At 50.8% G+C, this 23208-nt stretch overlaps 6 protein-coding genes across 6 annotated transcripts; 1 reads left to right on the forward strand and 5 right to left on the reverse strand.

Moving 5' to 3' along the window:
- Nucleotides 1-3134: 3134 nt before the first annotated feature.
- On the forward strand, nucleotides 3135-5249 carry Pmar_PMAR013748 (heat shock protein 60, putative; the record flags this gene model as incomplete). Its single annotated transcript, XM_002765636.1, has 10 exons — nucleotides 3135-3599; nucleotides 3643-3768; nucleotides 3812-3940; nucleotides 3984-4115; nucleotides 4170-4288; nucleotides 4340-4538; nucleotides 4585-4706; nucleotides 4760-4927; nucleotides 4975-5116; nucleotides 5169-5249. 10 exons carry the CDS (start codon nucleotides 3135-3137, stop codon nucleotides 5247-5249), a joined length of 1683 nt encoding a protein of 560 aa, XP_002765682.1.
- An 807-nt stretch (nucleotides 5250-6056) lies between these two features.
- Nucleotides 6057-8601, reverse strand: Pmar_PMAR013749 (mixed-lineage leukemia protein, mll, putative; the record flags this gene model as incomplete). Its single annotated transcript, XM_002765637.1, has 10 exons — nucleotides 6057-6283; nucleotides 6324-6489; nucleotides 6627-7129; nucleotides 7177-7367; nucleotides 7411-7540; nucleotides 7695-7833; nucleotides 7881-8064; nucleotides 8120-8328; nucleotides 8359-8465; nucleotides 8509-8601. The coding sequence occupies 10 exons, from the start codon at nucleotides 8599-8601 to the stop codon at nucleotides 6074-6076; spliced, it is 1932 nt and encodes a 643-aa protein (XP_002765683.1). The 3' UTR covers nucleotides 6057-6073.
- Nucleotides 8602-8668: 67 nt separating this feature from the next.
- On the reverse strand, nucleotides 8669-14495 carry Pmar_PMAR013750 (bromodomain-containing protein, putative; the record flags this gene model as incomplete). The annotated part of the gene is made up of 23 exons (XM_002765638.1): nucleotides 8669-8773; nucleotides 8807-8920; nucleotides 8972-9139; nucleotides 9184-9311; nucleotides 9355-9517; nucleotides 9598-9787; nucleotides 9844-9986; nucleotides 10037-10130; nucleotides 10173-10294; nucleotides 10416-10467; nucleotides 10777-10877; nucleotides 10903-11038; nucleotides 11083-11198; nucleotides 11508-11697; nucleotides 11741-11862; nucleotides 11916-11985; nucleotides 12030-12202; nucleotides 12719-12797; nucleotides 13007-13081; nucleotides 13125-13453; nucleotides 13532-13729; nucleotides 14020-14209; nucleotides 14338-14495. The coding sequence occupies 23 exons, from the start codon at nucleotides 14493-14495 to the stop codon at nucleotides 8669-8671; spliced, it is 3216 nt and encodes a 1071-aa protein (XP_002765684.1).
- A 429-nt stretch (nucleotides 14496-14924) lies between these two features.
- On the reverse strand, nucleotides 14925-16272 carry Pmar_PMAR013751 (Acyl-CoA dehydrogenase, putative; the record flags this gene model as incomplete). Its single annotated transcript, XM_002765639.1, has 2 exons — nucleotides 14925-15125; nucleotides 15172-16272. The coding sequence occupies 2 exons, from the start codon at nucleotides 16270-16272 to the stop codon at nucleotides 14925-14927; spliced, it is 1302 nt and encodes a 433-aa protein (XP_002765685.1).
- A 266-nt stretch (nucleotides 16273-16538) lies between these two features.
- Pmar_PMAR013752 (hypothetical protein) lies at nucleotides 16539-16738 on the reverse strand (the record flags this gene model as incomplete). The annotated part of the gene is made up of 2 exons (XM_002765640.1): nucleotides 16539-16628; nucleotides 16676-16738. 2 exons carry the CDS (start codon nucleotides 16736-16738, stop codon nucleotides 16539-16541), a joined length of 153 nt encoding a protein of 50 aa, XP_002765686.1.
- An 894-nt stretch (nucleotides 16739-17632) lies between these two features.
- Nucleotides 17633-21845, reverse strand: Pmar_PMAR013753 (DNA mismatch repair protein MSH2, putative; the record flags this gene model as incomplete). Its single annotated transcript, XM_002765641.1, has 21 exons — nucleotides 17633-17790; nucleotides 17846-17987; nucleotides 18037-18106; nucleotides 18154-18251; nucleotides 18300-18407; nucleotides 18455-18629; nucleotides 18932-19089; nucleotides 19141-19249; nucleotides 19512-19604; nucleotides 19647-19717; nucleotides 19766-19884; nucleotides 19929-20043; nucleotides 20093-20183; nucleotides 20230-20390; nucleotides 20449-20546; nucleotides 20590-20671; nucleotides 20963-21097; nucleotides 21150-21263; nucleotides 21315-21380; nucleotides 21589-21669; nucleotides 21711-21845. 21 exons carry the CDS (start codon nucleotides 21843-21845, stop codon nucleotides 17633-17635), a joined length of 2379 nt encoding a protein of 792 aa, XP_002765687.1.
- Between the last annotated feature and the right edge of the window lie 1363 nt (nucleotides 21846-23208).

Below are 23208 nucleotides of genomic sequence, written 5' to 3' on the forward strand. Positions count from 1 at the left end.
ACGAGCGGAGGCTGTCAGCAACGGTAACCGATAGCAATCCCACCGTCAGCAACTCCTCGCAACTTATGGGCGCTAATTACATGACCAAATTGCGCCTGGAACTCGAGTAAAGGCCTGAGTGCACCAAGAGCAGCCTAAGGCGATCCAGGTTAGCCATAACGCCACGTAAGCGAACACTATGAGGTGCCTTGAGTTTAGGGATAGGCACGTTAAGTTCGTGAATGAAGATATTTTTTGTTGCGTGGCGAGCTGCACGACTGCGCTCGCCCCTGATCCGGTGTAACACATTACACTTTAATTAGCGAAACTAAACCGTTAGTCTTATGTAGAATGATATGTGTAGTATATGTTCTGTACACAGAATAGCCTCTTTTTTTGTCGTAAAGTAGCATGTCTGACGACATCCGACAATTGAGACGGTTCGTCTCAGACGAATTGGCGGGAACCAGCCAGACAAGGAGAAACTTTGGAGGCTTGATACCACTGTCACCTTCTCCGTGAGCAGACTTGGATTAAACAACCAATATCCATCCACCGTCGGGATTTCCTTTTCGCACCAAATCATCGGCGATGTTGGACTACTACAAAATTTGTAGTACAAATTGACAATCCGTTATCCGCCGACACAGTCTGTCGGACTATGTATACCGTGAAGAGTCTTCACTGAAGACCATCACATATTTTCCCACCAGATGTGTCCACTACCAGCCCAAACTTCGTGATTCAGACAATACAACCGATAATTAAACCAAAGGTATAACGGACAGCTTTGCTGGGAAGCGGACGGGGGATATGACTGATCTCCCCCATCCGCTTCTCATTGTCAGTGCGCCATTGATATCATAATATAACATTACCAGCGCATGTGTACGGCACGAGCCTATCATCGGTTTGCAACAACCTTGTAGAGTCCTCTGTTAAATTGTGAGGCTTGTGAGGCACTTTCACTCGTCGTAGTGAGCGCCGCACACCCACCGATGTCGATATAAGGGCAGTGCAGTATAACTATATTCATAAGGGAAACTACCACACAAACAACAGACTGTTGCGTGGACAGAAAAGTCCGCGTATCAACAGAACGGTGCGACCAGCAGCTGGCCCCATTGAGTTCTCCGCTTCCTTGCGAGAAAGTTTCCCCTCGCATCTGCTCCACTCCCACTAGGGGGACCCTCTCGCCTGATGGTTGTTGTTTTAACAGTTCCAGACTGGAACTTCCAGCGCTGAGCGCTTAGGCATTCGAAAAAGTAAACCTGGAATCAATAATAAATTAGGATTCGAGTCTCCCTGGGAGGTTGGCGCTGCCAACTCGAATCCAGATGCCGCCAGCTTGGCGGCATCCGCACTTCCTCGTGTAATACAAGGCGTGTCCATCGAGGTGATATATCAGTGCACTCGAAGGGAGCTCCATCCAATGTTGGAATATTCGATATATGAGCATTCCAGAGGCGTAATACCGAATCGATACTACCAATGGAATTCCCAACAGCTGGGAACGGATCATCGATGATCAGACTACTCCGTACTGTGAGCTTCTCATCTTCGCGGAAGAATGAGAGGAAGTTTTTCTGAGAAAGGTCACCTCTCAGACAACCATCAGCCCCGTGGAGCGACCCCCGCTTACTCACATCCGTATAATATACTCTCCCGCTGACTTTCATGTCACTGATAATATGCGTGAGTCACGCGTTGTGAATACTGGGTCTTCGGTGCGAAGGGGTGAAGCTCGCTAAAATTCGCTAAAAAAGCGCGCGGGACAAATTTGTCTTTTCGCGGAACAAACTCCTGCGCGTTCAAGATTTAGGTTGAATTCATATCCTCAAGGGAACACGTTCACGAGGTGCGCTTTCTCGCTCGGCCTGGTTTTTCATTCTGAAGAAATTACTGAAAAGTCAAAGACTCTATGGCGCATCCTCTCTCGAATATGGTCACTACTTCAAGTTCCCGGCTCACTGTGAACCGTTCACATGGGTAACATCTTGAATCTGGATAGTAGTTCGGGTTTTGGCCGTCGGGTTTTGGATGGGGTTTCGGGTTTCCCTTTCTCCGCTCCTACGGTAGGCGCGGTAGGAGTCCTACCTGTAGTTCCTTCTTTCTTGGGGGAGGGGCATTACAATCATAATGGCTGAGCCATTAATAATGGCCCATTATTCGGATAACAGTCCGAAACCCGAGCTCTGGGGAATGAATCAGAGCTCAAAATAGTCTGTAGATTGGAGTCCGATCATTGGACCGACGAATCGCCGACCAGGAACGACGTTTCCGGAACCTGAGTGTCCGAAGCTGAAGTTCCCAGGTTTGTGTCCGACTGAAAAGACTTTGGGTCCTGAAAAAGAATTTGAGCAAGAGAACGTTGTACTGTTCCTCTTCAAAGTCGCTCTACTTGTATCAGAATTTGTGCTTACGCACGCACGGACGAACGCATACGAACAACCACGAACTGCAATATAAGCTCCGTTCGCTTCGCTCACTCTGCGATTTCAGAGATTGATTGATCAATAACTTAGCCCATCTGGAACCGCTCGTATCATAATTGCACCGATGATGAAGTCGACGACTCGCCAGAGTCGGATTGGAAAAGTTCATAGCAAAATGTATATCATTACGGATTCAACGAGCAGTGCTCGTCGAGCACTATGACCTGGAGGAGTCTCCAGTGTTCTTCCACAGGAAGGATGTTAGGAGGGATGAATGTGTCTCCAACTGAACATAAAGCTAATGCCGATACCCAGAAGGTATTAGCTATCACGTGCACACTCGCGAGTAACGAAGAGGAGACATCTCGGACCGCATGTACAAACATGTCGTATCTTGCTCACTTATGATGCCTTGTGATTTCCAAATCCGATGAGCAATCGCTCCAAACCTCTCAATTGCTGCATTCTCAATTCTCTCCCTATATCATGGGGTATTGTTTTACAGTCAGGTGTTGGACAATAGGGAACTCCCCGACGCGTGAGCTGCTCAGTCAACCTTCCTCTCAATTCCGCTGGCCGCACAACGATGTGTTTGTGACCACTTTAGGAATCCCAAACTCGTGCTTGCGACACTGCCCACACTCACACCTCATGCTACAGCCCCTCCACAGTGCAACAAAGTGTCGGCCTTCGTGCAGTTTCTCTTTTTATCACCAGAAAATGCTGTCGCGCTCGTCCACTTGCATGGGAGTCGCCAAGGAGGTGCTCCACGGCGCTGAGGCTCGTTCGCGCATGCTCGTCGGGGTCAACCGCATTGCCGACGCCGTGGCCGTCACCATGGGCCCAAAGGGTCGCAACGTGGTCATCGAGCAGAGCTTCGGGTCCCCTAAGGTCACCAAGGATGGTGTTACTGTCGCCAAGGCCATCGACCTCCCCGACAAGATGCAGAACGTCGGAGCCGCCCTCATCAAACAGGTGGCTTCCAAGACTAACGACATTGCCGGTGATGGTACTACCACCAGCACAGTGCTTGCTCGCGCCATCTACCGTGAGGGTTGCAAGGCTGTTGCTGCTGGCATGAACCCTATGGACTTGAAGAGAGGCATTGACGCCGCAGTGAAGGTGGTCATGGATGAGCTCAAGACTCGCGCTCAGCCGATCTCAACCGCCCAGGAAATCCAACAGGTACGTCCTTGTTAGTAAGGGTTCATCCATTCCCCACATCCAGGTGGCGACGATTGCCGCGAATGGTGATAAGACTATCGGCAGTCTCATTGCTGAGGCCTTTGAGAAGGTGGGCAAAGACGGCACCATCACCGTGTCTGACGGCAAAACCATGGAGCATCAGCTCGAGGTAAGGTGTCGGTCGAATCGTTGAGGCATAGGAGTCTGCTCAGGTTGTCGAAGGCATGCAATTCAACCGTGGTTACATCTCTCCCTATTTTATCACCAATAACAAGACACAATCGGTCGAGTTCGAGAATCCTCTTATTCTGGTGCACGAGAAGAAGATCAGCTCCATTCAGGTAGGACATATGTCCCGTGATGTTGATGATATCAGATTGTTAGTCCATCCTTCCTGTGCTCGAGTATGTGGTGAAACTGCAGCGTCCTCTCCTCATCATTGCTGAAGATGTCGATGGCGAGGCCTTGGCTACTCTCGTTGTCAACAAGCTCCGTGGCGGTCTCAAGGTCTGCGCTGTAAGTCTCGCCCCGATCCGTCAGAGTAGGCTCCGGAGGCTGCCTGTGATTTAGGTCAAGGCCCCCGGTTTCGGCGACAATCGCAAGTCGCAGATGCAGGACATCGCAACTGTCTGCGGCTGTGAGGTTGTCAGTGAGGATACTGGTACCAAGCTCAGCGACGACTTCGACCCGTAAGCTGGACAGCTCCATATCGACGTCCCCGTCATTTCGTTTATATTCAGTGCATTGCTCGGCTCATGCAAGTCTGTGTCGGTCAAGAAGGACGATACCATCATCCTTGATGGAGCAGGCTCTCGAGAGGAAGTCGATGATCGTTGTGAGACTCTGCGTGATGCGATTGAGAACACCAGTAGTGAGTACGAGAAGGATAAGCTGAAGGAGCGTCTTGCCAAAATGAGTGGCGGTGTTGCTGTGATTAAGGTGAGTGAAGATTCCCATGCCGTCGGAGTTATCGAGAGCGTGGTAGGTTGGCGGTTCCTCCGAGGTGGAAGTTTCGGAAGTTAAGGATCGTCTCAATGACGCCCTTAACGCCACTAAGGCCGCTGTTGAGGAGGGTATCGTCCCCGGTGGTGGAGCTGCTCTCTTGAGGTGACCTATTGGGAAGGAAAGTCTAATCGGCTGTGAAGCTCGCTTCTCATCAGAGCCAGCAAGAAGTTGGACGATATGAAGTTGGACAACTTCGACCAGGAGGTCGGCTGCAACATCATCCGCTCTGCGTGTAAGCAGCCGTGCAAGACCATTGTGGAGAACGCTGGTGAGGAGGGTGCCGTCGTGGTGCAGAAGCTCCTCAGTGATGACCACTACCATAAGTAAGTCCTTCTCGACGCACTGGGTCAGTTGACAAGCTTCGTGGTAGGGGATATAATGCACAGACTTCTGAATACGTTGACATGCTACAACAGGGTATTGTTGACCCCACGAAGGTTGTCCGAACTGCCCTGGCTGATGCTGCTAGTATTGCCAGCTTGATGACTACCACCGAGACGGTCATCTGTGATGTAGGAGTTCTCTGCACGACAGTGTGAGGGTATTTTCCATCCTCGTTTTTAGCTTTCCGAGAAGGATAAGTCTTCCTCCGCTCCCGACATGAGCGGTATGGGCGGCATGGGTGGTATGGGCGGTATGATGTAACGCACATGCGCGTAGAATCATTGCTGCAAACGGACTTTAGAGTGCATGGGAATATTTGAGGAGCCTGAGTCATAGTAGAGTGTTTCCGATCCTTATTAGCTGAAGCCTCAGCACGAGATATAGACCATCGTTTCTATGATGACTCCGAGTTGAGTACAGTTGTCGAGTACACGACTGACGAGTTGACGATGAAGTTGCGATCTCGTTGGCCATGCATTTCGTATAAAGCATTCAATTCACTTGTTACTTGCATGAAGTGCGCTTCTCCAGTGTCATGCGTTGGCGCTTGTGGGTAGATGAAAGGTGGAATGGAATGTCCCCATGGTGTTGATGATGGGCGTTGCTTGGACGTTTCTCAGTCGAACAAGTTGATTAAACGCACAACTTGGTCAAATGTGGATCTACTAGATGCGCATTTGACTTAGTTGAGTCGGATACTTTCTAGTATTCCCTCAATGCGATCGTACGGAGATTTGCCGACTTCTGTGTATCCTCTCGAGCGAAGTGGAGTGCCCACCAAGAAAGATTTTGTATTATCATGCGAATGTTCAACGACGCCGTTCGTGTTTTAGCAACGTCAATGCAAGTGGACTACTGCCTCTTGCCAGGCAATTCGTAATGCACCCGCGATTACGGCGTAGATTGATGAGCCTCAGCGGGTTGTGATTAACCGCAAAGAGATCACTCTTTATATCCAACCTCTGTTTAGGTAAATACCATAGAAGAGATGCAGCGTTCCCGAACATGTTATCCAATTTATGACAGAACTACTTCGAGTTAGCTGAGTAACTCAAGTTTCTATTCATGAAAGAAAAAAACCATCATTAATTCAATCTACCGAGACAATTCGGAGCGCCGCATTTACATGCGAGCTTCTCGGACTCAACAGCGAATTGATAATCATAGGTGATTTCCTCCCCGGCGCTGATGTCATTCTTGGCAGCTATCATAATGTGCTTCTTATGAGAGGCCCGAACGACTCCTCTGAAGGAGATGTCATCCTCACTGGCCAAGGGGACGGGGTCCTCCACAACCTAGGAGGCAGGCTAGCACTCTTCCCAATGCACGACGTACCTTGCAAACGCAATTTGGGTTACACGAGTGGTTGATGAACCGGGCAGTGTTCCCCCTGAGGGTGGCATCCACAACATAGTGCTCATCTAAGCGGAACATGTAGCAGCACTGGCCCATGAGCATCTCCTCTTCATAGTAACGTTCTCGACAATCCGCGATCGAGTGCCTGACTTGGGGGATTATCGAAGACCTCCAACGCTATAGGAGGAATTCACCAGCAGAGTATGACCGTCTTGGCCAAACACGATCAATCGTGGAACGATCAGGACAGCTTCATCAACATGCAGACCTCACTTTGCTCACCTGACGATTTCCCCGGCGTATTCCACGACCATGTCGCCCTTAGCAAATCGCACTTTGGCAAACAACCCATAGTTGTGAATCCTTGACCGTTTCACTTCCAGCACTTCATTGTCGTCCGTCTGGGCTCTAATACGGTACAGCGCCGTCAGAGTCGGTGAAGATGAGGAGCCTTCCGGCCAGTGCATCCTCGCTCGTGCGGACTTCATCATTTGGTTGTACTCCCCTGTGGTTTGACTGTTGCTGCCCGTCGAGCTCTCTACAGGGCAGTTGGAAGGGTCCAGAAGGAACTTATAGTGGGCACTCCGTTGCCCAATGAGGAGTGGCGATATTCCGCGTTCCTGTACGCGAACGACGCCAAGTTCTCGCATGTCCGGCTGAACCGGCTGCTCCCAGGAGGACTTCAACTTGAGACTCTCTACTGGCCCACATGAATCACTGCCAGGTCCGAGCAGGCCTGTCAGGAGTTGCGCCCGCGCCCCCGGATGGTCCATCCATAAGGATGCCTGGCGAGAACGAAATTGTTCTTATATCCCACCACTAAGGCGCCCACCTCTTGCATGATCTTCCGTCTCGCGAACGCCTTTCGGACCTCGCGCAGATGGGCCACAACGACCGGCGACATCAGACCGAAGAACCATTGCGGTGTGAAGTCCCTCAAGACTTGCTGACGTCTCTCGGTGGAAAACTGCTCCACTAGCTGCCGCCAGGCAACCTCTATTGAGTCCGCCACGGCTATCACTCCTGGTAGCAATTGTGGATAACTACGAAGTCCATGATGCCTCACCTCCAGTCGCTACCCGAATAGTCACAACACGATCGTCGTCATCGTCGTAGTCGATGGTGCATACATAAGCAGATCGCCTCCGCGTGGGCTCCACCGACCAAAAGAGCCTGTATCCTCCGAGATGAAGTGGCTAAGGAGTGGTATAGCCCACCGAATAACTATAAAACCGTTGGGCTGCTCCAGCTGATGCTTACTGTCTATGGTGCCCATCCGGATCACGCTAAGCCCTCCTGACCGAACCTGATACACCACATGCGGACCCCCAGCGACCCCTGATCAGCTACCGCTGAGTTCGCCGAAACCGGCACCCCGTCATCAATACGGAACCTAGGGACTTGGAAGGGATGCAGCAGCCCTACAGTGGCGAGGGTGCACGCGGGTGGCGACAGGCTCGGCAACACTCTTTGTACGTGCGGTGGTGGTCTGATAGGGGAATTTGAGCTACGCGTTGCCAGGTAGGGAGTGCTCACCCCAAGGCGATCGCCGCGCACTCATCATTGAAGACCTTCTCCTGGTCCGGTGTGAGGATGGGAATCAAAGACACCGCGCAGCGGTGCAATTGCGACAACAACTCGGTGGCGTATGGGAGCTTCTGACCATCAGCAGAGGGAGTAGGGCCGCGGCAGGCCACGATAGCTCCACAATAGACAGCTCCTGAGGGCAGCATCAGCACTGCATCACGGCTCGACTACTGAGGAGGGCGCCTCACGCAAGGCCAAGTCCATCGCTGGGGCGCCATCAGCAGTCAAAAGGCAGGGCAGATGGTAGTGGTTCCGACCACACACACAGGGGACGTATGCCCCGGTACACCGACACAGCGGACAGGTGTGCTTAAAGCTAGCCGCCAGGCTCGTAGGGTAGTCGACGACGTCCACGCGGCTGGACACGTACCTTGAGCCCGCAGGGACAGTGATCGAGCTGAGTGCCAGTCAAAGCAGGCATGCTCACCTGCTCAGTCTAGCATATTGGGGTAGTGCATGGGCCGAGGTGGCCCCCGGCTCAGGCTCCCTTCGAGGGTGCTCCACCGGGGAAGCCGAGAAGTCCGTGGGCAGGAGCTAACACGCATGTTATCGTTTGCTATCAATAACGTTAACTCACCCCTGGGAAGGTGACCGTGAGGCCCTTGATGGTGAACTGTGCACAGAGGGCATGCACCCACTGACCGTCCAACCACGGGATAAGCCGACCCATAGAGAGCGTATCGGAGCGACTTCCACAAAGAGAACATCGCCGCTCACTGAAAGCACACCTCCCAACCCTAGTTATGCCGGACCACTCTCACTCCCAGACGGGTATGGGCACACTGGCTTTCGATATCGCCGTTCCAATGACTGGGTACCGCGCTGGACTCTGTAAGCAGTAGCTGAGGGCACCCAGCTCATCCTAGCGTCGTTACGAAGGCTCCAATGTATCCCTTGTCAACTGAGGTGAGCGTCTTATGAATGATCTTCAGCAAGAGCACAGCAGGATCCCGTCCCTGCTGGAGCCACCACGACCGCTGCACCAATGCCTGACACGCCCAGGCATCCCTGGGCGGCCGACTGACTTGGCTATACCCTACTAGGGGTTCCTCCATCACCGTCTCGGCCCTCACTGGAGAAGGACTCGAGTCGTGCCCAGTATGGTCAGTCGAGGAGTCTTGAGTGTCGATCCACTGTAGAATGTCCCTAGCAGCCAGAAGCCGTTGTGCTATCAACGCATCTTGGGGAGTGGACACTGTTGGCGAGGTCTGAACGAAGGACCCTCAGGGGACTTCCCCAGACAGGAACTGACCTTCCCGGAGACCTTCGTGGCCCTTCTTGGCATGAAGACGTCTTGTCCCATGGTCCGCACAAGCCAGTCCTCACAATCCTCACCGATGACGCTCGGCGTGGTGCCAGCGTTTCCTCCAGAAGTGGCCCCTACAGCGACCGTTACCTTCCTCATAGAGAATTGTGGGCCCACCAGCCAACGCCATAGTCTGCAGCAGAGCAGGCTCCAAGTGCTTCGGGAGCTTCCTCAACAGTCCACTGTTGTGGCGACCAGCCAAGGCATCGAGCATCCGTGAGCGCTCTGCACATGCAGCGTGACGATTCCGAATACTTATCAGCTCCGACGACAGGCTCTTCTAAGAAACGACATAATATATAAGCCGTAGATCATCGCTATCGAATCAAGGATGACGGATGGTCCCTTCCATATATCTACGGCGATTTCAGTATCCGAGGCAGTGGTAGTCGGGGTCTGGTCGTTGCTGGTGTGCCTCCGAGGCAGCTCATCCATCGGCGTATCGGCCAGGCACTGGGCGCAGATATAGTCTGGTATCGATATCATAGTGAGATCTCGGAACTCGGGGATGCATTTACTGTGCCACCTTCCACCACATATAAGGCACAAGCTGAAACAGAGCCAGACAAGAACCTCTACTGCTCGACCTCGTGCGTCACAACTCACATTTTAGAGCTGCAGGTCTTCTTTGAAGCCGTTCCGTCGATGATGGTACCGTTGCACGCTAGGCACCGACGGGAGGCGTTGAAGGACACTTTGTATTGCTCAGCAGCACACTGGTCGCACATGATGAATTTGTCATCCCAGAGCTGAGCGATGTTGGAGTCAATTCGAGAAAAGAGTGGTAGAAGAAGCTCACCCAGTCACCGAGCTTATCAGACGAGGCTGTCTTCTTGACCCAGCGATCTCGGCATTTGCTGTGCCATATGATACCGCACTTCACACACATCATCCTGAGACAGGGCATCCCTGCTGTGTTGCCAACCTGGGCCTACTTGGGGGCTGCGAGCTCAGTAGGATCATTGCTCAGAGACTTGCTGCAAATTTGGGCACAATACGGACAACGGTTACATCCAGGACAGTGATAGCTTTTCTTGTCTGGTAGACCTGCCACCCTCTGAACTGCCAAAGACCCTTCTCGAGCAGAGACTCACTGATGAGACCAGCACAGTAGTAGTGAAGGGCGTCAGAACAACAACAGCACTCGATCATGCTACAGCCGTCCCCGAACGACCCACAGATAGCACAGCATTCAAAGAGAAGCCAACGACCGTGAACAAGTAGGGGATCCTAAGCAGTATGAACATATCAACAATGTGGGGGGGAGTATACTCCAAACCCGGAATCGAATTTTAAACTATCATTGATTAAAAAATATCAAAGATTTCGAGTCTACGGAAAATTTTCCATCGCATAGCCGTTTCGGATTCCTCTCTCCGTTTTGGAGATCATATCACAAAAATCGATCACCCGTGAGTAGGTACTTGCGGGGAGAGGACAGAGGCTTTTCCATAAGTGACCTGCCGTGGCCGAGTGAACACTGTTATGTCTGATCAAGCCGGACCAAGCAGGACCAGGGACGACCGCTCAGGCACTCACCTGTACAGGGAACTATGAAATTGGGCGCGACAAGGGCTCCACAGGGGTATGCCAGTGGGGACGGGGGGACAGACGTAGACAACTGAGATAAGCCGATTGCACTGATGCAACGACCGGTGGTCTCACCAGAGGCACCAGAGCGATCAGGTCCAGTATTCTTGGGTCTGTGATGATGAGGGAGGCTGGAGATATTGAGGGCGACAAGAGTAGTCTAGTCGAACTAGATGGAGCCTTCCTAGGTTTCTTCAGCCGCTGCTTGTAACTAGCATGACAACACATGCGTGCTGACCAAGGGTGGAGACCTACGGAGACGGTCCATCAGTCCCAGGCTTGGTGGTGATCCTTGTGGACCGCCGAGTCCTGGCCGATTTGTCAGATCCCTCAATCGATGCAACGTCGATGGGCAGTGCTGGCGAGGACGGCTGAGGCAAAGACGACACTGGAGCGGCTGACGCCGAATACTCCTCCCCATATAAGAGGCCTATTATTCCAATGTCAACTCTCCAATAAGAGTCTATACCAGTGTTGGAACATGTGCTTGATTTCCTCAGCTGAACTCTTACATATAAGTTCAGAAAAAAAGTGCACGTAAACCAACATATACATAAATTCCGAGAATTTCCTCACCACCACACGTAGTTGACCATGGGCATATTTCTTCACACTACTCTATACCCTCTGGGAAAGTTGACATACCCCTAGGGTCCACGAAGAGGCCCCTCGAGGCTTACTGATTCATTGACGATCTTGGCCACCCCAGCTGCTCCCGCTACTTTCAAGAGATACCGCTCCAAGACAAGTTTACCGTTCTTTTCGAATTGCTCGGCAATCTTGTAGGTCTGCGTGTTAGGCATGTTGAAGAGCTTAGCATTAGCGATGATTTGATCGAAATCATCCACGAAGTCCTGGACCGACGGGTACCTGCCAGCCTCCGCTAGTCGAGACAGTAGATTTCCGAGCGCACATGTGAGCCTCCGCTTTTTGCCTCATCTTACGGAGATTCATAGGCTTCTTTACTACCCTCAAATACAGCGGAGCGAAGGCTGCATTCACGGGCTCGCTGAACAGATGTGACTTGTCGAGAGCCTGTCAAATGGCGACAGCCATCAAGTAGAATTGCACGTTCCTCGACTGCTTACTTTAAGTAGATCTAGTGCTCTTATGTACTTGGATTTTGAAGTGCTATCTCGGCAGATGGGACAGAAGTATCTAAAGGGCCATTCAAAAGGCCCACGGCCTCCTCTTGGTGTTACTTCACGTCCTTGTCAGTGAGCTCTGTGAACTGCTCTTTGCAAGTGAAGTTATCACATTTGGCATGTACCCAGAACTCACAGCCGTCACACTGCACCATATCGTCACACCATACAGTGGACCATGCACGCAGACACACGGGACAGTATCTACAGCTCTTGGATGGAAGATGGTACTGATGATGCCAGCACCCACTCGTTGGCATCAAAGCCAGCCCAGCAGGCCCGACATGTGTCAAAAGTGATGCTCCAAAGATTCGTGCCGTTGGAAGTAGGCTCCTGTGCTGTCGGCTCCCAGTAGGTCAGTCGACCGCAGCTGTTACCTGTTACACGAACCTTTGTAGTATGTCGGAGTAAATCCAACATTTCCGAGATTCCTTTCAGCCCGACACAATGTTAGCAGAGACTGCTAGATGAGTGTCAACAAAGATGTAACTATGTACGAGCACACAAGCCAGCGAATGAATCCATCAAGCATGCGAATACGGGGACTCGCTGGACCTTAGGATGGCTGCGAAGTCACTGAACTGCTCACATTGTCGACAGTCCTCACACCTCCACGTGGTCCCCGGCAAGAGACTAGGCGCTACTATAGGAAAGCAGCATGTGCCGTGAGCGCTCATGTTACACCCATGGCAAACGACCGCCAACTGATAAGCGAGGGCATACACCGATTCACTGCCCTCGCCTACTTCCAGACAGCCGAAGAGCTTAACCAAGGACAGTTTGTCCCAGTTGGTCGGGTATGTCCCAAGGGGCTCGCAGCAGTATCTAGTCCCCACAGTGAGGACCACAACTGAGCCAATACGCTTACTGGCAGAGCCTGCAGTCGGGACAGAGGAAATCCTGGGGTTGGCGAGACCGACGTTGTGAGCAGGATGATGGTTCGGCTACTGGCCTCTCTAGTTTAGGTCTGATCACCAAAGAGCCATACCACTCCTTCCTCAACTCATCCGAACGCCTAGGATAAGACCCTCTACTTGGAAAAGGCGTGCAGGTCATGGCAACCCTTTGGCAGTAGCTCGGGCACTGCTGTGGCCACTCCTTGCAGATACCTGACCAACACCCTCCTCCGAGCATTGAGATGCCCCCCTTTACATGTCTAGATTCCTAAACTGCAGCCCTTCGTCCATCCCGTCGGGTGGGAGGAGCTTCTCATGCGGCAGTAGACAGTCGCCATGAAAGACACTTCGGCAATTACAGCACTGCAATGGCTGGACGGACTCCTCGTCCTTGCTGTCCGCTTGCTCCTCCGGTTCAGTTTTGATCTGTTCCCCGATTCCAGTCGATGCCAATCCTCCCAAGGGCGGGTAGTCTTCATCGGAGTCCTTCATGAGCGTGTCACCAGTACCCAGAGCGCTGTGGAATCTCCGTAAGGCTTGCTGACGGTCGTCATCTTCTTCTGGGGTCGGACAAGACCGTGGGGACTGAGGTTAGGGCGAGGGTGTGGTATGCAGCGCAGTAGCCGAACGAGTGACAAACTATTCATTTCTGAAGCTTACTACCCCCTTGAGCTCTGAAGAGTTCGGGTGCCCACTCCCCTGGCAGCATGCATCTCTGGCCCATCGTATACTCCCTTTCGGCACTTGATACCCACATATGCTACAAGCATACCAACTCTTTTCCTTCTCGCCAGGCGAGCTTGGAGGTTTCCGCTGATGCAGCTCATCGGGACGCTCCCACACCTTCAAATCTGATAGTACCTGTCCAAGGTGAGAAAGATACCTTGGACAGCGTCGATCCGTATATATTCCCTGTGTGTGGTTTCGAGCACTCCAGGATCATCACCAACAATACTCCTCACACTGGCTGTCAGTGTCGGAAATATATGTTCACTCTCCTCAGACGAGCACAGAAGTTTCCTCGCTAATTACACAAGTTTACATACGAATTCGAATAGGAGTGTACGGAAACCAACAAAAAGCCTCCAAAACTTCCTCAGAATTTTCACATTGTCACCAACACATGCAGTGCACCAAAGTTTCCGCACTACATAGATTTGCATATCCTCAGGGTCCAGCCAATGCCTGTCAGTAGCGCTCCTCGACAGCTGAATATCCCCATGAGTGAGTGAGATGGCCAGTGACTCCGCGAGCTCCTTGGCGTCCCGTAACGAGGGGAGCTTCAATGGTCGTAGAGCCTCCAGCTCGGGAGCACTCGCATCGATGAATTGAATATAGTACCTAAAACGACCTCCTACACGACCAGTGGTCGTCGCACACTGAGCAAAACCCCGGAGGTCCATAGACTACCAAGGCAGATTGCGTGAAGACTGGGAGCCGCTCGAGCAGACGAAAGACTTCAGTATTACCTTCTCCATTTCACAGTGAAGTACTTGACCACTCCAATACGATAAGAGGACCCCTCAACATTGCTGCTCTCCTTGGGTTGATCCTTCATCACTACACCCCATCCTACCGCTCCGAACTGATCGGTGACCCTCAGACGCCGGAGATTGCAGGCTGGCATGTGTGAGTCAAGACAACCACCTCACGCTGAGGTCCTCAATCTATATACAGTACGCGCCACCTAGGAACGCGCGAACTGGGCGGGCACTTTTTCCTTTCATTTTGATGAATTTCGACCTAATTCTTTCACCGTTGATGTATAGAAAGCCTATATAAGCCTATGTAATACATATATAGATAAATGAATATGTAAATGTCCCCTCACTGGACATCCCCCAGTCCCTTCCTCATCTGGAACGATGGGAGGTCTAGTCCCAGGACTTTGCAGCATATCCCTACCTAATGGCTAGTGTGCATGACCAATCATACCGCATCCAGTCATCCTCCCATTATACTTCACCACATTTTGACTATGCCAACCCAACACGATGATGACAATAAAATAATAAAAAAATCACACAAGGTCACCAACGTGTAGATCAGGAGCTTATCATAGCCTGCTCGTAGCCTTCTTATACTGTCTATCAGCCTGCCTTATACCGAGGTCCAGCAAGATCTCCTCCGAACCACCAGGAATGGCCAAGCCACGCACATCCCGATAGAGTCGTTCCACAACCTCACCAAGCCCACTCCTCGTATAGGCATTACCACCGAAGATCTGAGCCGCCTCCCGAGCACAGTACTCAAACACCTGATGAAAGAACCTATCCAAAAGGGCACAAGGACCTTCCCCTCACCTTAGTGCTGTGGGCCTTCATCAGAGCTATAGTGCCTCCCAACGCATCCATGCTCTCCACCCACGGCATAGTCGACATCTGGTGAGTGACGCTTTCAAGCCAGTGGCTCGTCCCTTCGATCTGTCTGGACATCTCTGCCAACTTCCATCGAATGACCGGGTGCTCCATGAGGGTCTTGCCAAAGGTCTTTCTCTTCTGAGCATACTTGAATGAAAGCTCATAGAGAATTCTTGAAAACCGCAGCGCTTGAATGATAAGTCCCCAGCGCTCATGGTTGAAGTTATACATGATCACCTTAAAACCATCATTATCCTTGCCGATGAGATTCTCCACCGGGACTTTCACATCATCGAGTTCAACGAAGGTAGTGCCACTAGATAGCACACCTTGGCAGTCCATTCTGGTGGTCCTAAGGCCGGGCATGCCCCTCTCCACCAACAGCATAGATATGCCCTTCATGCCCGGGCCCCCAGTTCTGACAGCAACCGAGAAGTAGTCGGAGAATATGCCGTTTGTGATCCACTTTTTCTGGCCGTTAACAATGTAATGCTTCCCATCAGGGGTCAGCTTAGCAGTAGTCCTAATACTGGCCACATCACTCCCAGCATGGGGCTCCGTGATACACAAACATATGTTCTTTTCTCCTCGGACACATGGAGGAGCGACTCGAGCCTTCATCTCAGGGGTCCCGAAGTTCAAGACAGTAGGCAGGCCTATGTTGAGGCCGCCCATCATTCCCCACATGACGCCACCAGAGCCGCACCTACAAAGCTCATCGATGAAGATGAGCTCATGGAAGTAGTCGAAGCCTTGTGGCTTGGCAGCAACAACAGGATCAGCGTAGTCGTAACCCTTAGGGCCGACCAAACTGGGCAGGAGGCCAGCCCTGTAGCACTTTGCGTAGATCTCCATGGGAATGGCCTTCTCCTTCTCCCACTCACTGACGTTGGGCATGACCTCGTCCTCTACGAACTTGCGGCACCTGGCCCGCCATTCAACGTGGGACTGTGAGTAGTAGGGGCTGCTGTGGCCCTTGCTGTACCAGCTAGGCTCCGCATACGGGACTGGAGATCCGAAGGTCTCCTTCGCAATAACGGGCATTGATTACGTATCAACTGGGCTACATTCCCATGCTCATTCCAGTGACACTCCTATGAGGCACATAATGGAGACGCCTCGGACGAGCGTCTCAAGGTTACGGAAAAGGCGTGATCACAAGGCCACACTCTGTCGTTTTTGTGGGAACGTTCAGATTGACTGGACAGATTCTACTGGAAGATTTGTAGCAGTAGAAAATACTATCGAACCACTTACTACACCATGAAGACCCCACCCCAAAAAGACGGATGAAAACCAATCTTGCGCGTCTACAAGCAGCGTTGTAGAGTTTCAAGGTCACCTAAGCGAGCAAGTTGCCCCATCTCCCGGGCGTTCCGGTAGAGGCGCAATGTCCAGACCTGATCACTAAATTCACATCACTATCAGATAGCCTATCACTCTTTACGCTTGCCATTCCCCACACTTCGTCAGTTTCCAGGTGCTTAGTGAACTCATTCTGGAACACCATTCTGGAATTGCTATTTACACGTAATATGAGGTTCCAAATAGATCCTAGGATAAAGTGCTACTAAACTGAACGACCCCTTCCTTCTCCGGCCAACATTCCCCACACTTTGGGACTTTATGGAGGTCATGGTCGATGAATGAGAGCTGTTCCCCACTGGTGATTGTAAGTATTGCAATAGGGCCTACTCAGAACTTCTGAGTCTGAAGACCTTATAAGCGAATCATATAAGCATTATTGCCAATGAGCCTGGGGAAGAATCATTCTCTCAAGTGCATGAGCTGTTCAAACTGGAGTCTCACCTCAACTTTGGATTGGCTTGTTCCACGCCCATAACATCTGAATATCCACATACATACATTGTTAGGCTCAAAGTGTGCAGAACGTCGTCGAGAGGGCGATCTTGCCGGAGACAGAGAACAAGTTGTTAGCTTGAAGCTGAGGCAGATATCGCATTTGATTGAATACGTGAAAGCACCTCACTGCACTCATTCGCATATAATGTTCATTTCACTACTTACGGCTCGCTGAGGTGGTCCCTAATACGAGTATTACGAGGTCCAGGCATCGTAATACTTTTATTACTGAGGAACCCTCACTGAGGATTCCTCAGTAATATCTCCTTTGGGGGTTAGATCCGTGATTCGCGAGCAGCGAAATAGAGAGTGAAATAATGTATCCGATGGCACACATCGTATATGAACTGATCACTGATGAGCGATTGAAACTTCCGGACTGAGGACGATTTTCTCACTTTTTCGGCAGCAGGTCTATCTTGGATTTCCCCATAAAAGGCTTGTGGATTTCATGTTGGGACTATTATCTTTTCGCATTAGAGAAACCCGCGCGCCACTGCCAACGCGAAACGTGAGAGACCGTGCATGATCAAACTCTTTATTAAACCCTAAGAAGATGCGCCTTCTCGATGAATTCGTCGCGGTTCTTCGAGACTTCGGCAAGGTGCCTCAACAACAGCTGCTTGATAACCTTGTCGGTAACTGTCGACAATCCTGATGCACGGGCTTCGGCTGACATTACGACGTCTTCAGGGAAACCTGATAGCGCGGAACTCCAAGTTGGAGTCCACACAGAGGAAGGGGCCTCCCTCACCGGCCAGCCTCGCGACGTTCATGCCGTAGCTCTGCGTTGTAGGGCCTGGGCGAATAGAGTAGAGGAAAGTTATCTTGCCAGTATGCTCATCAACAGCTGCAGCTACATGGGCATTTGAGACTACACCATCAGGAAACGTGGACTGAGATAAAATCCCGAAATCTGCACCCCAAAACATAGACCTGACTCACGGCAAGTGTAGCCAGCTCATGGAAGTGCGTCGCGAAGAGCACAAAGGACTTAGACTCAGCGGCAATATACCTAATAGGACTCGTTATGATTCACTCAAGGGCGCGATCGCGACTCACTTAGTGATATGCCAGGCTAACCCAAAGCCATCCTCAGTGCTTGTTCCTCGGCCAAGCTCGTCTATGATCACCAGACTGTATTCATCCGCGCTTTGAATCTGCGAGCACCATCCCCCTCCACTGCATACCGTGCGCTCATGTTATACTATGGAAGCAGCATCCAGCATCTCTGCCATGAATGTAGACACACCGCGTATCTGATAGTCTGACGCTCCCACTCGACACATTATCGATCGAAAGATGCCCAGCCGAGCCTAAGGAAACTCAAGCTCTTCCGAAAGCAACTCATTCTCGAACTCACCCTCTGGGCAGGCACGAAGGACCCTATCTGATTGAGGAACACACAGAGAGCTGCCGTCCGAATGTAGGTGCTCTTGCCGCCCATGTTGGGACCAGTGATGACCATAACTCTGCCATCATTTCCATTCATGTGACCCGTACCCTCTCTCTGCATTTTAACGTCATTCGGGACGAACCTGTCTCCACAAAAGGCGATCTGTGTTCTACCGTGCACAGCGATTCTCGGGACAAGCCATGAGACGCACCGAGAATATACGAAATCAGAATAATACTCAACTGCGCTTCATTCCAAGGGACGTTTTCTCACTTTTTAGAGTACTCGCATATCGGAGGGATTCTAACACCTCGTCGAACAGTCGCAGTAGTACGTTAGGAACTCTGCAGTAGATAACTCTCTTCCCATAGCACCACGTCAAATAATCAATCAGGAACCGTTATTATATATATTCTCCTCGTATTGCAGTACGTTCCTACTTACTCTCCCATAGCGTCGTCCATTTTGATATCGCCGTTTATTCTCGCCTCCTCCACTAGAACATGCCTCGCGCCCTCAATGTCAATGCACACCGGAGGAGTTGCATCGTCAATCTCCGCTCGAACCATGCGATGAGTCAGAGCGCAGCAGGCGAAGGAGCACTGAGCGAGCCAATTCTTAGAGGATACGCAAGGCAAGTGTGAACTGCTTACTAGGACATCTAGGGACGCCAGAACATCAGCCAGTCGAGCTACTGCTGGGTGATAGGTCGCCGCTACCTCAACTGTGCGCTTCTGAATATCACGTGCGGCTTCGTTATACCTATCGCGCACCAATTACTCGGGTGCGATAGTCGATATTACTATACTATAGTCTGTTTTTCGATACATTAACTGTATAATACTATAATGACTATGTAGAGATGTATAGACTGTATAGTACGATAGTTCTATTACAGTGCCAGCCAATTATATATACTCCATTAGAATGAATCCCTATCGAATGCTGATGAACACAATTGTAGTAGGCTATTCAAGTTCTCAGTATCCATCACGAGAGCACAGGCATCTCCCGTTTAGCATACCGGCTCTGGGCGTCCATGAATCGTGAGACGGCAAGCTCCAGTGGTCCACATGTGAACAGGAACTCTGCCTTGTTGATTTGCACCTTCTTGTACCTGCATCGAGTATCGCCCTGCCCTTTGAGACGTTTATCCTACGCTCTTGTTTTCTCCACACTAGCCTGTTGTTTCTTAGGAACCCTCAGACACCAATAGTGCGGCGCAGCAGCCTACAAGGACCATCCCATCACAAAACCTCTCCACGAAGTTGATGCCACCTCAGCTAGCCTCGCTTCCGTCTTAATTTTCCTCGACACTTCCTGTTTGATGACCTCCATTTCCTCCCGTGCGGCATCCCTATGACCCGCCAGCTCCTCCAGTTGAGGCGTTATCCCACCTGATACGACCACATCCAACCACGAAGGAGAAACGCCTGTCCACTTCGAATTCTGAACTCCCTGTCTCTAGCGATCGCTTCGAAGTCGACGCACTTCTCCATGAGGTCCATGAAGCGATCACAGCTATGAACACAAGCATTCATGGGCTTTACAAATTGCTGAGAATAAATAGAAACTCACAAGACAGAAACTACCGCGTCCAATTACTTCCTCTACGGCCTCCTGGGCCTCAGGGGTAGGCGCAGGCGTGTTCTGAATCTCAAAAGCGATATCTTGAGCACTCGCAAGACATTCATACCTACGAATGATGAGGAGACAATACAGTAGCAGTAGGCGAACCCTACAGTCGGACGAGCTCTTCGAGGGATATTTTCTCATGACCCCATCCTTGTCTGGAGGCCACTTGCACCATCTTCATGCGGAGCCGATCGAGATCAGGAATTGTCTTGAGATGGCGCCGTAGAAGGGAGTTCCTCAAGGCGTCACAATGGAGGAGATACCCAACCTGAGAGAACAAGGACAAGATCTTCTCATGAATTTCCACAGGAGTGGTATGTATTTACAATATCGTGTCGCTTGCGGATTTCCTTTATTTCCACTAGAGGATTCCTCGCCCACTGTAAGATCCTTCGCTGCCCACCTTTGCTCCTTATAGAGGCTCCTACCATAAATGCCATACCTTCCCACCAACGCGGCTTGCATACCTAATAGGCCCACGAGGGACTTTCCAGACTGTCCAACTCCGCTTGTGGTAGATGGGAGTACATGCAGCGCTGTAAGAGCTGCCTGAGGGAATCACAACGCCCTAATGCGTTCGGGTTCTGTTGTGCTGGTTAATCCATCCCCAATGCTAACATATATATATTTCCCTATAGCTTATAGCTATAGGGAAATAAAAAAATATTCGGATTATTTACGAAAAAAAAATTAATGAAAATTTTCCAAAATTATTTTCGTCCATTAAAATTATTAATTACGGTACGTTATCAAATACCGCGGTATTAAATGAGATAATACTATAATAATGAACGCCCATTACAGGTCTACAAATTCCACATCACAGTGCGAAGAGATCACCTGATCTAGCCTCAGGAAAGCATCGCACTTCAGCTGACTCAAGGAGCATTTCCTATAGAAGGAGGATTCACAGGCGAGCTTGAGAGCTGAAGCCAAAGTCATCATGGCCAGCGAGGCGAGGTCTTGCTTGTCGACCTGAGAACAATCCACAATGTTAGTGCCGTTGATCTGTCTAAGCAACCCATACTGGTAGCTTCCGGGCCTCATCCTCCGAGAGAAGGCTTTCAATAGAGAAGTCCTTGACCATCTTCGTCCCTGAGACCTTCACGTTTGGAACGCAGCGCTCTAACAACTCGAGGACCTGAGAACGTCAAGGGAGCTCAAATACCCGCGAGCATCAATATGGTTTCACCTTTTCCGTGACGCTCTGGCTGTCATTATCATAGGCGCTTACGAAGACACGCTCGTCTGGCCCAGCCTACAGCAACCACGAAAGGTCAGGGCGAGCTATGCATATCCTACCATACCCCATGCACAGCAACCAGCGAAAATTTCACTAAAATGATCACAGAAGATTATCTATTCAATCGATCGGCATCATCAACCGCCAATTTCGGGTCTCTATGACCGTACATGTCCGCAGGGCAGTAAACTCATAGCACCAATTCCAATCCCCCACAACGTGCCTGGATGACTGCCGCTTCCAACAGGGCCAAGTTCCTCCCACCCCCACTAGCAGGCTCCACAAACGCTGTTGAGGCCACCACCTAGGAACAGATGCGAGGGGCTTGAGGAGGTGCAGACTCACTAAGGAAAGGCTATCGAAAGTGGCCAACCCTAAAGAGGTTCCCTCAGCGCCATCCTTCACCACAACGCACAGCGACTTGCACGGCGTTCTCATTCCTTGATCCTGGTCCGCATCAGGCCGACCAACAACGGACATTACTCTCAACAAGCAGGTTCTCTTACTACTATTGAACACCCCTAGGCTCCGATCCCTCCCAGGGTATCAATACTGTAGGACCTGCTACTAATTGAAAGAGCTCAAGATCCTGCTGCGAGGCAATGAAACTACGAGTAGATATTAGACATACGTTCAAGGCAAGACTACCCTTCCATTGAGGGAGCTTTAAGACTGTAAAAACTCGAGCCGCTTGGGAAGACTCCAGAGCGGTGACGGCTCGTAAATTACGAGTCGTAATCCACATCGTATTCTTCGCCACAACGAACCTCACAAACCACAGGTGCATCGGACGGCACTGGCGTTGTCAAATCTGCCGAGGAGGGGAGGGGACACCTTGCGCATCCGAGTTACCACGGGAAAGGCCATTGCCACTACTTGCAGTAACTCAACGCTCTCGTGACCGGCCTCGGCAATCCATACGATCATCAGCCTGGTGGTGACACTAGCTGCAACTGCGAGCAGATCACTCGGAAGGTCGCCCTTACTAACAGGCGCGAAGTCCAGCGCTGCAACTCTCAGCCCCCCCGGGGCAGGGACAATACCGAGTAGATCCACAAGGAAAGGACCTTGGCCCTGGCGGACTTGGGAGAAGGGGGGTAGGACTTCGTCCACCTTCACCTCAGAACCGCCGTCACTGACAGCTAGCCTTTGACCTGTCCCTGTCCCTGGCCACGAGGCACACGGCAGATCAACACTAAAGTTGAAAACCTTGGGTAGGGCCGGTGTACGTTACTAATTGATCATTGATCACACTTCCACCAACAACAATAGCTGATGCAACAACATTAATATGATATACTTCTCTTGCTACACATTAAGCTAGTAATTCGAAAGGGAATATAATAAGCTAACCAAGGACCTCTGTAATTATAAAATCAGCAATAAAGGCATATGGTGGTTACGGTTTCTTCCCTTGAATAAGAATATATTTGAGTTCCACCCGTGATATGGAAAACACTAGTGAAAATTCATAACTCACGACTACTGCGAATATCAGGTTCTTCACAGAGTATTACGCCACTCCACGTAAAACGGGTTAAACTCCATTAAATATTCTATCAGCTTTTCATTCATTGAGAACCATACACCATCGTAGGCCATATTCGTGAACAACCCATGAAATTGAGCTCTAATAAAGTAGTACTGATAAACCAAGCTACCTTTACAGCGGAGAAATGAACCAAGTATCACCGTGAGCATTCCTCATGATACAATGACGATCATCATAAAAAGGGGCATGACTCGCTACAGCATTTTCTTTCAAATGTTGCCGCATTCGATAATGCTCTTTTCGAACGCAACCCATACAAAGAGTGATGACGCGAGATGCTTAGGTGATGAC

The sequence above is a fragment of the Perkinsus marinus genome, assembly GCF_000006405.1.
Source record: "Perkinsus marinus ATCC 50983 genomic scaffold scf_1104296975428, whole genome shotgun sequence".
NCBI lineage: Eukaryota > Perkinsozoa > Perkinsida > Perkinsidae > Perkinsus > Perkinsus marinus.